At 38.4% G+C, this 12,380-nt stretch overlaps 1 protein-coding gene across 3 annotated transcripts in view; it reads right to left on the bottom strand.

The window, feature by feature from the left end:
- The window catches only part of LOC121383332, a 53,193-nt gene that overhangs the window by 28,139 nt on the left and 12,674 nt on the right, over positions 1 to 12,380 (bottom strand). For all 3 annotated transcript variants that reach the window (XM_041513294.1, XM_041513293.1, XM_041513295.1), the window contains exons 5-12: positions 9,334 to 9,367; positions 8,778 to 8,830; positions 6,371 to 6,703; positions 5,277 to 5,357; positions 3,601 to 3,770; positions 2,048 to 2,159; positions 1,233 to 1,385; positions 206 to 311 (exon numbers count right to left, since the gene is read on the bottom strand). In XM_041513294.1, coding sequence (XP_041369228.1) covers positions 206 to 311; positions 1,233 to 1,385; positions 2,048 to 2,159; positions 3,601 to 3,770; positions 5,277 to 5,357; positions 6,371 to 6,703; positions 8,778 to 8,830; positions 9,334 to 9,367 — 1,042 coding nt within the window. The remainder of the gene's footprint in view (positions 1 to 205; positions 312 to 1,232; positions 1,386 to 2,047; positions 2,160 to 3,600; positions 3,771 to 5,276; positions 5,358 to 6,370; positions 6,704 to 8,777; positions 8,831 to 9,333; positions 9,368 to 12,380) is intronic.

Raw genomic sequence — 12,380 nt, 5'->3', positions numbered from 1 at the left:
TTGAGTAACCATGAATATATAAGACTAAAAAAACCCACCTAAAACACGCAAAATATTCTATACCCAATATCGAATCAGGTAGGCAGAACAGTCTTCACAGTTTTTTGACAGTGTTAGATAAAATATTTTAATAAATGCACAACACATATATACATGTATATTAGTCAATTAAACAGCTATTAAAAAACCCTTTAAAAACACTTACCTATTCCCTGAGCAGTCTTCCCCTCTGGGAACAGTTTCTGCATCTGACATAAGGTTTTCGATGCTTGTGTCAAGATGATTTTTGCTGCTGAGTCAAGATTAAGAAACTGAAAAATATATAGGCATTTTCATCAGCAACGTATGCAGGCCTAGCTCTGATGAGCAAAACATTTCGCCAACTAATCTTTAAAAATGCAAAAACCCACAGTTGTTTTCCAACAAATATCAATTATCACATGAATTTGCCAATTGTTCATAAAATTTGCAATTGGCGAATTTGGCGAGTGGCAGAGGTAGTCCTGCATATGGTAAGAAAAAAACAATAAGAGTTAAATTAAAACAATTTAAGGAGCTAAACACAGAGTTGACAACATCAGGTCCAAACCAAACAACACCTATACCAAACTAACCTCAAGGAACATTTGGTTCATTATCATGTCGCGATTCGCTATGCAAGATTCAGATAATGCTACACAATCCTAAATAATAAATAGTAGCTGGTAATCAATCTTCAATCAATTAACAATTGCTGCCAATAAAAAAAATTGAAACCAAATTATTCCTTGAAATTACATCACTGATGACTCCCAATTATTTCAAACTAATACCTTTAGAAATCAAAGTGACTCCAATTATGACAATTTCCTCTCTCAATATCCGTGTGATCCTTAACCATGTATCTGATGCCATATAACCATATATAATGTGTTGAGTGCGTCATTAAATCAAACATTTCCTTCCAATCATGACACTTACATCCATTAATTCATATCTTACCAAAAAATTATTTGAAATAAAACAGACCATAAGGGCCCTCATTAGGTGGATCTGTCTTTGAAATGTTTTCGAATTAGATCCTGTATTTCATACACTTTGAGACAATTTGTAACAGCAGTTCCCTTATTTCCTATATATTCATTCATTACCAACATTTTAGGATACATAATTTTACCCTTGGAACCCTCTGGCAAAACCAATGATCATTAAACTGATAAAATTACATGACACATATAAATCCTGATACTAACTTCTTGTCTAACCATGATCAACTGGATCTGGTTGCTAGGAAACCACTCACAGATGGATGAGAGTAGCGACACAACATGATTCAGGTACCATATGCAGGGATTGAAATTTTCCACAACATGCTTCAGATACAGAATCGTCCGGTACTGTTTGCCCTAAAACACACAGACATATGTAAACACACCAAATATGGACATAATATAATTGACATCTAAATATATATTGACTGGCCTCGGTGGCATCATGGTTAGGCCATCAGTCAACAGGCTGGTAGGTACTGGGTTCAGATCCCAGTCGAGGCATGGGATTTTTTTATCCAGATACCGACTCCAAACCCTGAGTGAGTGCTCCGCAAGGCTCAATGGGTAGGTGTAAACCACTTGCACCGACCAGTGATCCATAACTGGTTCAACAAAGGCCATGGTTTGTGCTATCCTGCCTGTGGGAAGCACAAATAAAAGATCCCTTGCTGCTAATCGGAAGAGTAGCCCATGAAGTGGTGACAGCGGGTTTTCTCTCAAAATCTGTGTGGTCCTTAACCATATGTCTAACGCCATATAACCGTAAATAAAATGTGTTGAGTGCATCGTTAAATAAAACATTTCTTTCTTTCTTTCTAAATATATCAGTACAGAAGAGAAACTCTCTAAACCACATGCCCTTTAAAACCAGACTTTTCACTTTGTGTCTAGTTTAGGGGGGTTTCAATATAACACCCAAACAAAGATTTATGAAATGGAAAAGAGCACTATTAAAATGAACCAATAAAATGTCACTACTGGTAAAAAAAGCTAAATATAGAAAATATCCTCCTTACAATGCCATATCTAAGTCCAAACTCCCGGAGCAGCCTCACAGATGCCGATGACAGTGGTGAGGTGACAGTGTCCCTGAAATCTTCTCCTTGATCTTTAAACTGGTTCTCATACCTACAAATTAATACTAATTAAAGGTGCTATGTCAAAGTCGCAATAATAGTAGTTCCCGCCAAATATATTTATTAATTTATGCTTTGAAACATAAAGTTTATACTTCATCTGTATGCCTATAAAACATTACATCCAAATAATTCCATTTACTAGTAGAAAAAAAGAAGTATTTTAGTGGGAATCTTGAGAGTGTGTCACACGCAGTAACTAGTGACATCACTGTTTTATGTATACATATTCCACACGCAGTTTTTTCCACAATTCTTTGCACATATCGGACCAAGAAACAAAAATGGTGACCATGCTATATTTGGCTACAAATTATTTGGGAGACCCGTTTCAACTTTGACATAGGACCTTTAACACAAATTAACACAGGAACCAGAAACTTGAAATTATGTTTCTCCCAACCAGCCAGCAACTCACTGACATGAAACTGTTTTATCCATCTGTCTCTCAGTTTCAATCAGACAACTAGGCCAGTAACTCAGTGACATCCATCTGTCTCTCAGTTTCAATCAGGCAACAAGGCCAGTCACTCAGTGACATCCATCTGTCTCTTAGTTTTAATCAGCTAACAAGGCCAGTAACTCAGTGACATCCATCTGTCTCTCAGTTTCAATCAGGCAACAAGGCCAGTAACTCAGTGGCACCCATCTGTCTCTCAGTAACATCCATCAGTCTCTCAGTTTTAATCAGACAACTAGGCCAGTAACTCATTGACATTCATCTCTCTCAGTTTCAATCAGAAAACAGGCCAGTAACTCAGTGACACCCATCTGTTTCTCAGTGACATCCATCTGTCTCTCAGTTTCAGACAACTAAGCCAGTAGCTCAATGACATCCATCTGTCTCTCAGTTTCAATCAGACATCTAGGCCAGTAACTCAGTGACATCCATCTGTCTCTCAGTGACATCCATCTGTCTCTCAGTTTCAATCAGACATCTAGGCCAGTAACTCAGTGACATCCATCCGTCTCTCAGTGACCTCCATCACTCATTCAATTATGTGATTGTCAAAACTAACTTGCTTCTTTTATTACTGACATGCTATCTCAAGCACTTGAACATATCAGTCCAATTCAGTCATTAAAATAGGTCTTTGAAGAGTACTGATATTAAACTTTCAGTGAATAATACTATTAAAAGCATGCTAAAGTAAAATACTGCATTAAATGTTCCTAATAACAAAGGAAACTTAATTATTACTGTTACTCTTTTCATTACATTCTAATCAATATTCCTGTTACTTGTATTCTGTACATTTTCATACTTATACATTGCTTATGATTAAATATTGCTTCAAATGTGAACATTTATATGCAATGTTGTCAAGAATGACTTTTGTTGAATAAATGTGTTCTGTATGAATGTGAAAAACATGGTAATTAAAAATGCATATGTAAAACAAAAACTATTTTTGAAATCATGTAACCCATACATCAGTAATTTAGATAGCAGCATTTCATAGTCTTCATATACTGTATTTAACTCCACCAGGTGGCTCTTACTGTCGTTCGGAAACGGTAATGCAAAATGCCAGAACTTGTTCAGTAACTCAGCTATGTGAGTTCTCTCCCTTTGCTGCCATACGTCATATCCATATCTTGACTAATATAAGAACAAACATGAATAGAAATAATATCTGCTAATTAAAAAAGACTAATTTGTCATCAACATAAAATCAGATATAAAACTATACAACTTTTTTCTAAAACATTAATCCAAAATATATTTTAAAAATTTTAAATTTCATAAACTGAAATTGCAGACTAAACTGTGGACATGTTTCATGGTATGAGGTTGTAGGATTATTATTCTCACCAAAACATTAAACTGAAATATGTCAGATTAATAGACTCCATCATATGTGGTCATGTGGGATAGAAAAAGTAGACCCGAGGTTGTGGAACTTTCGACCCTGGACAAGCCTTGCCGAGTCCCATGGTCAAAATTTCCACCACAGAGGGTGTACTTTTTCTATCACACATCACCACATATGATAGTCTTTTTCACCCCGCCATTCGATAAATAAACCATTATTTTACACGAACACATAAAGATAGCTGATAAAGTAACTTCTTTATTTAACCGTTTTATCTTAAATAAACTATACTATAGTATTTGCCACATCTGTTTCATGCGTTAAATATAATTTAACACTACAAATTAACAAGATAGCTTTTATAATGAAGGTTTTAATAACATAATATCCGTCTAAAACTAACCAACTCACATTGATATGATGTCATATATTGCCAACGCCGTAATACTCCCCATGTTAACAGGGGCGTAGCGTGACCTTTTTCTATTTTGTTTTTGCACCACCAGAAACTTCATATGTATAAACCTGTATGTTTTAGTTCTGAAAGCGGACCATTTGCTTCAGCCTACGCCCCTGATGTTAAATTCAATGATGTCATAGCCCACGCAAGACAGATTTATTCCGCATGGGCTGATGCCATGGAATGGATTTGTCTTGCATGGCTAGGGATGGGAGAATATAAGACTCCATCATATGCGGTCATGGTCGAAATTTTAACTACAGAGGGTGTACTTTTTCTATCCCACATGACCACATATGATGGAGTCTTTTTCTCTCATTCATTCGGTAAATAAACCATTATTTTACACGAACAGACAAAGATGGCTGAACAAGTAACTTCTTTATTTGACAATTTTATCATAAATAAACTACACTATCGTATTTGCCGTGTTTTTTTCATGTGTTAAATAAGATTTAACACTACAAATTAACAAGATAGCTTTTAAAATGAAGGTTTTAATAACAAAATATTAATTTAAAACTGTGTCTAATGACCTCAGGTCACCGCCTCACATATGACGTCATATATTACCAACGACGTCATGTTAAACGCAAGCGTGTGATATCCCATGTAAGATAGAAATTTCTTACATGGTTTTCTTTCATGGGATAGCTCTGTTCCATATACCTGAGGATGAGAGAAATATCAGTCATTGGTCTGCCGAGGTGCTTCGATCCTATAACCCAAACACCTTAGGCGAGTGTTATACCCACTGAGCTAAATCCCACCCCAAAACACATTTAGTTTAATATTCCTTTCCTTTTCTGAACCAGGACTAACTTGAACCTACCAGGAAGTTGAGGGGACTGTAGAATTTATTTGAGTTGTTCTCCAACGCAACCAGCTGGGCAACCAGATCTTCCACCAGAAGCTGAACAATGATGCAAAACAACATGTCAAATAGGCAGACATTTTCTGGTTAAAGAATCAAGCAACATTTATTTTAGGTCTGCACTTAAAGGGTTTACAGGTAAACAAACATAAGGTTACTTTATCTAATTCATAAAACAGAGTATGCTTATGGCTCGGAACCAGTGTTTCTGCCAGAAAGAAATTTTTGGGCATGGCGCTATGGAATTAAATGCAACCACAGTCAACAGGGGATGGGGGGGGGGAACTCCTCCAAAAAAGAAAATAGCTTACGTTTAGTGTTACGGTTAAGAAAATCATACAGTAATGATAAAGTTAATTAATTTTGTCAAAAGGTTAACTTTAAAAAAAAAAATCATACAGTAATAATAAAAGTAATTAATTTTGTCTTAAGGTTAACTTAAAAAAAAAAATCAGCAAAGAATTTGGGTATGGCACCATACCTGTTTTACCCTCTGGCAGAAACCCTGAGAACATAAATAATTTAGAAATAAATGCTGAAATGACCTTTAATAAAGTTGAAACCCCTTCACTACATGTAAACCTGAAGGTTATTTTTCAGCAAATCAGGGGCCTAATTCACACAGCTCTCTTAAGCTCTTTTAATCAACAACCCATCATCCTTGCATGTCTTTTTACTTAAAGTTGAAATCTGATAAAAAGTGAGAAAAGTCACATCCCTTTTTAAGTTACACAACTGAAAAACATTTATTTGTATTTTTTAGTGAGTGCTGTGAAAACATTACCTATGAATCATATGATGGTGTTTTCTTAAAAGTACAACTTAATAATTACCTTATCGGAAAAAAAATGTCTTTGTATATTTTATTATTGTTGTGCTGAAATTACCCAAGGTGATGTTTTCTTTTAGTACATCATGTTAATTACATTACTGGAATTTAGTTGTATTATTTAGCAAGTCCTGTGGTGGTATTTTTTGTAGTATGTCTTGTTAATTACATTAGCAGAAAGAAATTTACTTGTATTATTTAGCGAGCGCTGTGCAGAAAATACCTGTGGTGGTGTTTTCCTGTGGAAGATCTTGATAACCTCTTTCTCGTAGTATCTGAAGCGTGTGTTCGACAGTCTGAACGACCGGCGCAGGATGTCACACAGTGTCTCTGTCGGGATCACTGATGATGTGTCGTCTACCTCGGCCTCCACGCCGCTGTCGTGCAGTGAGTGGGGAGTCGACCGTTGTTGGGAGGCCTCCGCGGGAAATGTGAACTTGGACATGCTGTCTGTCGGTGTGGCGGGTGGCGAGGGAGAGCAGGGGGAAGGGGGGTCCGGGACCCCGAGGACCGGAAACGATGCACAGAGGTAGGCAAATTTGAAAGTCTCAAACTCCTGGTGAGAAAATGTATGATTAATTATAATTGTAATTATTGAAATAATTGTCATGGTAATTATTGTGATTACTACTGTAACTCGGACAAATACTATGAAATATTTTGGGTTTGTTTACGAATATGCACTTTATAGGGCGTGTTCCCAACGGGTACATTTTAAGAACAACTTGTGATATCTGCAATGTATGTCTGCAATTAAAATAATGCATATGTATAAATTCACAACTTGAGGTTGGGTCAGGTCAGGTCAGGTCAGGTCATAGGGTTTTACGTGCACATTCAGAACAAGCTGTTGTAGTGCACGCCTGTCATGGGCACATATGCAGGCCTCAGATGGTTCCTCCATCTTGGACAGGTAAGGGGGCCTGCCCATGCTGGCAAGTGCAAGGGAGCACCAGCAGTCCAAACGAGGTTTGTAACGGACTGGGCTGAGGTTTGGTGCAAATAATGTGAAATCTATACACATGCATAATAAAATCTTAGTCCATCGAGGGCAATTGAATCTGTGAGCCATCACACTTGCGAACATCATTCTACCACAGAACATTGTGCCATCTTTAAATGGTTTCTCTATATCGACAAAAGTGCAATAAATCTGTATAACCAACCACCCTTCAAACATCTGTATCGCATCATGCAACATCACTTAGTGGCATTGCACAAGTCAGTTACTGCATAAACAAGTGGTATGCATGGCTATTGCTTTCACATTCGGACTATCAACTGTCAATCACAACATCGAAAGTGTGCAATAATCACGCATACCATTCGTTTATGTGATAACGTTTTAAATTAATATGTGTAATACTGTAAATAATAGTAGCTGTTTAGGAATAACCTAATGATGGACATAATCATCAGTAAATATTTAGATATAAAGTTTAGTTAGCTGCAATACTTTTACGCATATTATAGTTATTTTTCAAAATTATAAATAACTGAGAGTAACAGAGCAATAAGAAAGCCAATAACACTATTTTATTATACTGTTGGTTCAGAGTGCATTAATTAAAATGCATTAGGCCCAAAACACACTGTATCTGGGTCTGGGTCTGGCGAGTATGACGCCATGTCTGATGTATTTTGATGTCTGGATCTGCAGTAACTGTTACATGTTTTCAATATATATATAAATATGTTCATATCTTTAAATAAATTTACTTCTATAAACATCAACAATAAGTATGAGAAATCAATATTGATTAATATATAGTTTTCCTGTTGGTTATTAAGGAAAATTAATGAGTACGGTTCAAACATTATGCAGCTGCCAGTCTGGTAGTATTAAAATATAGAGCATGTTCTATGACGTCTGTAGTCAGATTTGTAGTCGACGTCATCACAGATGAGGCATGTTTTGCGACATTCGATTCAATGCGTTTGATTTTGAACTGGCACCATACTCGCCAGACCCAGACCCAGACCCACACCAGGGCCCCATGCTTACAAAACATTTAGAGTCCAGACTCAATCTCTAACGACGTCACACACATACAACATGTATGGCGTTGTCATGACAATACTGTCTCAGACTCTATTAGTCTCAAGTCTCGACTCTAAAAGCTTTATAAGCACTAGGCCTTAATTAGACACTGATGCTTGTAATAAATGATGAGATTATGATGTTACTGAAACTGAAACAATTTAAATACCTTGGAGTCGAGATGTGTTGTAATAAATGATGAGATTATGATGTTACTGAAACTGAAACAATTTAAATACCTTGGAGTCGAGATGTGTTGTAATAAATGATGAGATTATGATGTTACTGAAACTGAAACAATTTAAATACCTTGGAGTCGAGATGTGTTGTAATAAATGATGAGATTATGATGTTACTGAAACTGAAACAATTTAAATACCTTGGAGTCGAGATGTGTTGTAATAAATGATGAGATTATGATGTTACTGAAACTGAAACAATTTAAATACCTTGGAGTCGAGATGTGTTGTAATAAATGATGAGATTATGATGTTACTGAAACTGAAACAATTTAAATACCTTGGAGTCGAGATGTGTTGTAATAAATGATGAGATTATGATGTTACTGAAACTGAAACAATTTAAATACCTTGGAGTCGAGATGTGTAGCGTCAGCACACACCGTTGAGCTCTTTGTGGCCCCTGTTAAAACACAACAATAACCATTTTAATTAACAGACAACATCGAAACCTTAGAACTGTTAGATTACTAATAATTCAACAACTGCTTCGAGTTCAACAGCTTTTTTGCATGTATTCGCAGTCAATTTATGAATATCTTTATGCTTTTGTTATCAGAAATATGTGTAGGATAAACAAATAAGCTTTTTAAGCTTTTATAGAATACGTCCACTGGCAGTCAAATGGGGGAGGGGGGGAGGGATCCCAAATCACACCTCTTTTTCCCCCACCACCGTTTATATTTTCCTGCTGCCCCATCATGACTCATAAACAGTGTTATTGTTCCCCCACCCCCCTCCCAATGTGGGTGCCCAAAATACAAAATCATGCATGTCAAAAACAGAATAATTGTTGAGGAAAGCAGTGACTAGAAGTGATATTACTTACTATTTAGCAAACCTAATAAAACACTCATGTGTGAACAATCCTATACAAATCCTGTACAAGAGAAATAAATAACTTACCATCTTCAATGTCGGATTCACCATGGTTACTGACCTGAAAGTAACATAAAAACTGTTTTATTACATACCCATTTAAACTTCAGTAATAAACACCATTCTAAAAAAATTATATTTGAACATATGTGTAATACAAAAGTTTGCATGTGTAGTTTACATGCATGTTCACTTGAATGACATCATGTCCCTAGCCAGGACACTCACTACTGGTATATCAAAAGCCATGGTATGTGCTATCCTATCTGTGAGATGATGCATATAAAATATCCCTTGCTATTAATAGAAAAATATAGCGGGTTTCCTCTCTAAGACTATGTGTCAAAATTATCAAATGTCTGACAACCAACAGACGATGATTAATATATCAATGTGCTCTAGTGGTGTCGTTAAACAAAACAATCATTAAACTTTTAAATGTTGCAACATTAATACAGTTTAGAGTACTCTTATTTTTGCAAATAGTGGATGTAAGCAGCTTCGGCTGTCGGCCATTGATATCAGGTAATAGAACTCACCAGTCTGACCCATCGAGATCAGGTATAGAACTCACCAGTCTGACCCAATGATATCAGGTGTAGAACTCACCAGTCTGACACACCGATATTAGGTATAGAACTCACCAGTGTGAAACACCGATATCAGGTGTAGAACTCACCAGTGTGACACACCGATATCAGGTGTAGAACTCACCAGTCTGACCCCGATATCAGGTGTAGAACTCACCAGTCTGACCCATGGGCGTCATTTGCAAGGAAAAAGTGGGGGGGACAATTGCGTTCTAACAATATTTCGTGCGACTAATCGCGAGCGCCCTAGGCATGAAGCGACTCTAGGGGGGTCTGGGGGCATGCCCCCCCCCCCCCCTGAAAATTTATAAAAATGAAGGTCATTGTGGCTGTCTGAGAACATTATTTAAAGTAAAGTGGGGGGACATCAGATATTCTGTCCCCCCCACTGCTAAAAGTGGGGGGACATGTCCCCCCTGTCCCCCACCAAATGACGCTCATGGTCTGACCCATCGATATCAGGTATAGAAATCACCAGTCTGATCCATCGATATCAGGTATAGAAATCACCAGTCTGATCCATCGATATCAGGTATAGAACTCACCAGTCTGACCCATCGATATCAGGTGTAGAACTCACCAGTCTGACCCACCGATATTAGGTGTAGAACTCACCAGTCTGACACACCGATATCAGGTGTAGAACTCACCAGTCTGACCCACTGATATCAGGTATAGAACTCACCAGTCTGACCCACTGATATCAGGTATAGAACTCACCAGTCTGACCCAACGATATCAGGTGTGGAACCCATCATTCTGACCCACTGATATCAGGTATAGAACTCACCAGTCTGACACACCGATATCAGGTGTAGAACTCACCAGTGTGACACACCGATATCAGGTGTAGAACTCACCAGTGTGACACACCGATATCAGGTGTAGAACTCACCAGTCTGACCCCGATATCAGGTGTAGAACTCACCAGTCTGACCCATGGGCGTAATTTGCAAGGAAAAAGTGGGGGGGGGGGGGACAATTGCGTTCTAACAATATTTCGTGCGACTAATCGCGAGCGCCCTAGGCATGAAGCAACTCTAGGGGGGTCTGGGGGCATGCCCCCCCCCCCCCGAAAATTTAGAAAAATGAAGGTCATTGTGGCTGACTGAGAACATTATTTAGAGTAAAGTGGGGGGACATCAGATATTCTGTCCCCCCCCACTGCTAAAAGTGGGGGGGACATGTCCCCCCTGTCCCCCACCAAATGACACCCATGGTCTGACCCATCGATATCAGGTATAGAACTCACCAGTCTGATCCATCGATATCAGGTATAGAACTCACCAGTCTGACCCATCGATATCAGGTGTAGAACTCACCAGTCTGACCCACCGATATTAGGTGTAGAACTCACCAGTCTGACACACCGATATCAGGTGTAGAACTCACCAGTCTGACCACGATATCAGGTGTAGAACTCACCAGTCTGACCCACTGATATCAGGTATAGAACTCACCAGTCTGACCCACTGATATCAGGTATAGAACTCACCAGTCTGACCCAACGATATCAGGTGTGGAACCCATCATTCTGACCCACCGATATCAGGTATAGAACTCACCAGTCTGACCCACCGATATCAGGTATAGAACTCACCAGTCTGACCCAGCGATATCAGGTATAGAACTCACCAGTCTGACCCACCGATATCAGGTATAGAACTCACCAGTCTGACCCAGCGATATCAGGTATAGAACTCACCAGTCTGACCCACCGATATCAGGTATAGAACTCACCAGTCTGACCCAGCGATATCAGGTATAGAACTCACCAGTCTGACCCAGCGATATCAGGTATAGAACTCACCAGTCTGACACATTGATATCACGTATATAACTCACCAGTCTGACACATCGATATCAGGTATATAACTCACCAGTCTGACACATCGATATCACGTATATAACTCACCAGTCTGACACATCGATATCACGTATATAACTCACCAGTCTGACACATCGATATCACGTATAGAACCCGCCAGTCTGACACATCGATATCACGTATAGAACTCGCCAGTCTGACACATCGATATCAGGTATATAACTCACCAGTCTGACACAGCGATATCAGGTATATAACTCACCAGTCTGACACATCGATATCACGTATATAACTCACCAGTCTGACACATCGATATCACGTATATAACTCACCAGTCTGACACATCGATATCAGGTATATAACTCACCAGTCTGACACAGCGATATCAGGTATATAACTCACCAGTCTGACACATCGATATCACGTATATAACTCACCAGTCTGACACATCGATATCAGGTATATAACTCACCAGTCTGACACATCGATATCAGGTATATAACTCGCCAGTCTGACACATCGATATCACGTATATAACTCGCCAGTCTGACACATCGATATCAGGTATAGAACTCACCAGTCTGACACATCGATATCAGGTATATAACTCACCAGTCTGACCCAGCGATATCAGGTATATAACTCACCAGTCTGAC

Source organism: Gigantopelta aegis, chromosome 10 (assembly GCF_016097555.1).
Source record: "Gigantopelta aegis isolate Gae_Host chromosome 10, Gae_host_genome, whole genome shotgun sequence".
Classification (NCBI taxonomy): Eukaryota; Metazoa; Mollusca; class Gastropoda; order Neomphalida; family Peltospiridae; genus Gigantopelta; species Gigantopelta aegis.
Note: the sequence above shows the minus strand (reverse complement) of the source record. Positions and strands in the feature narration are given on the sequence as shown.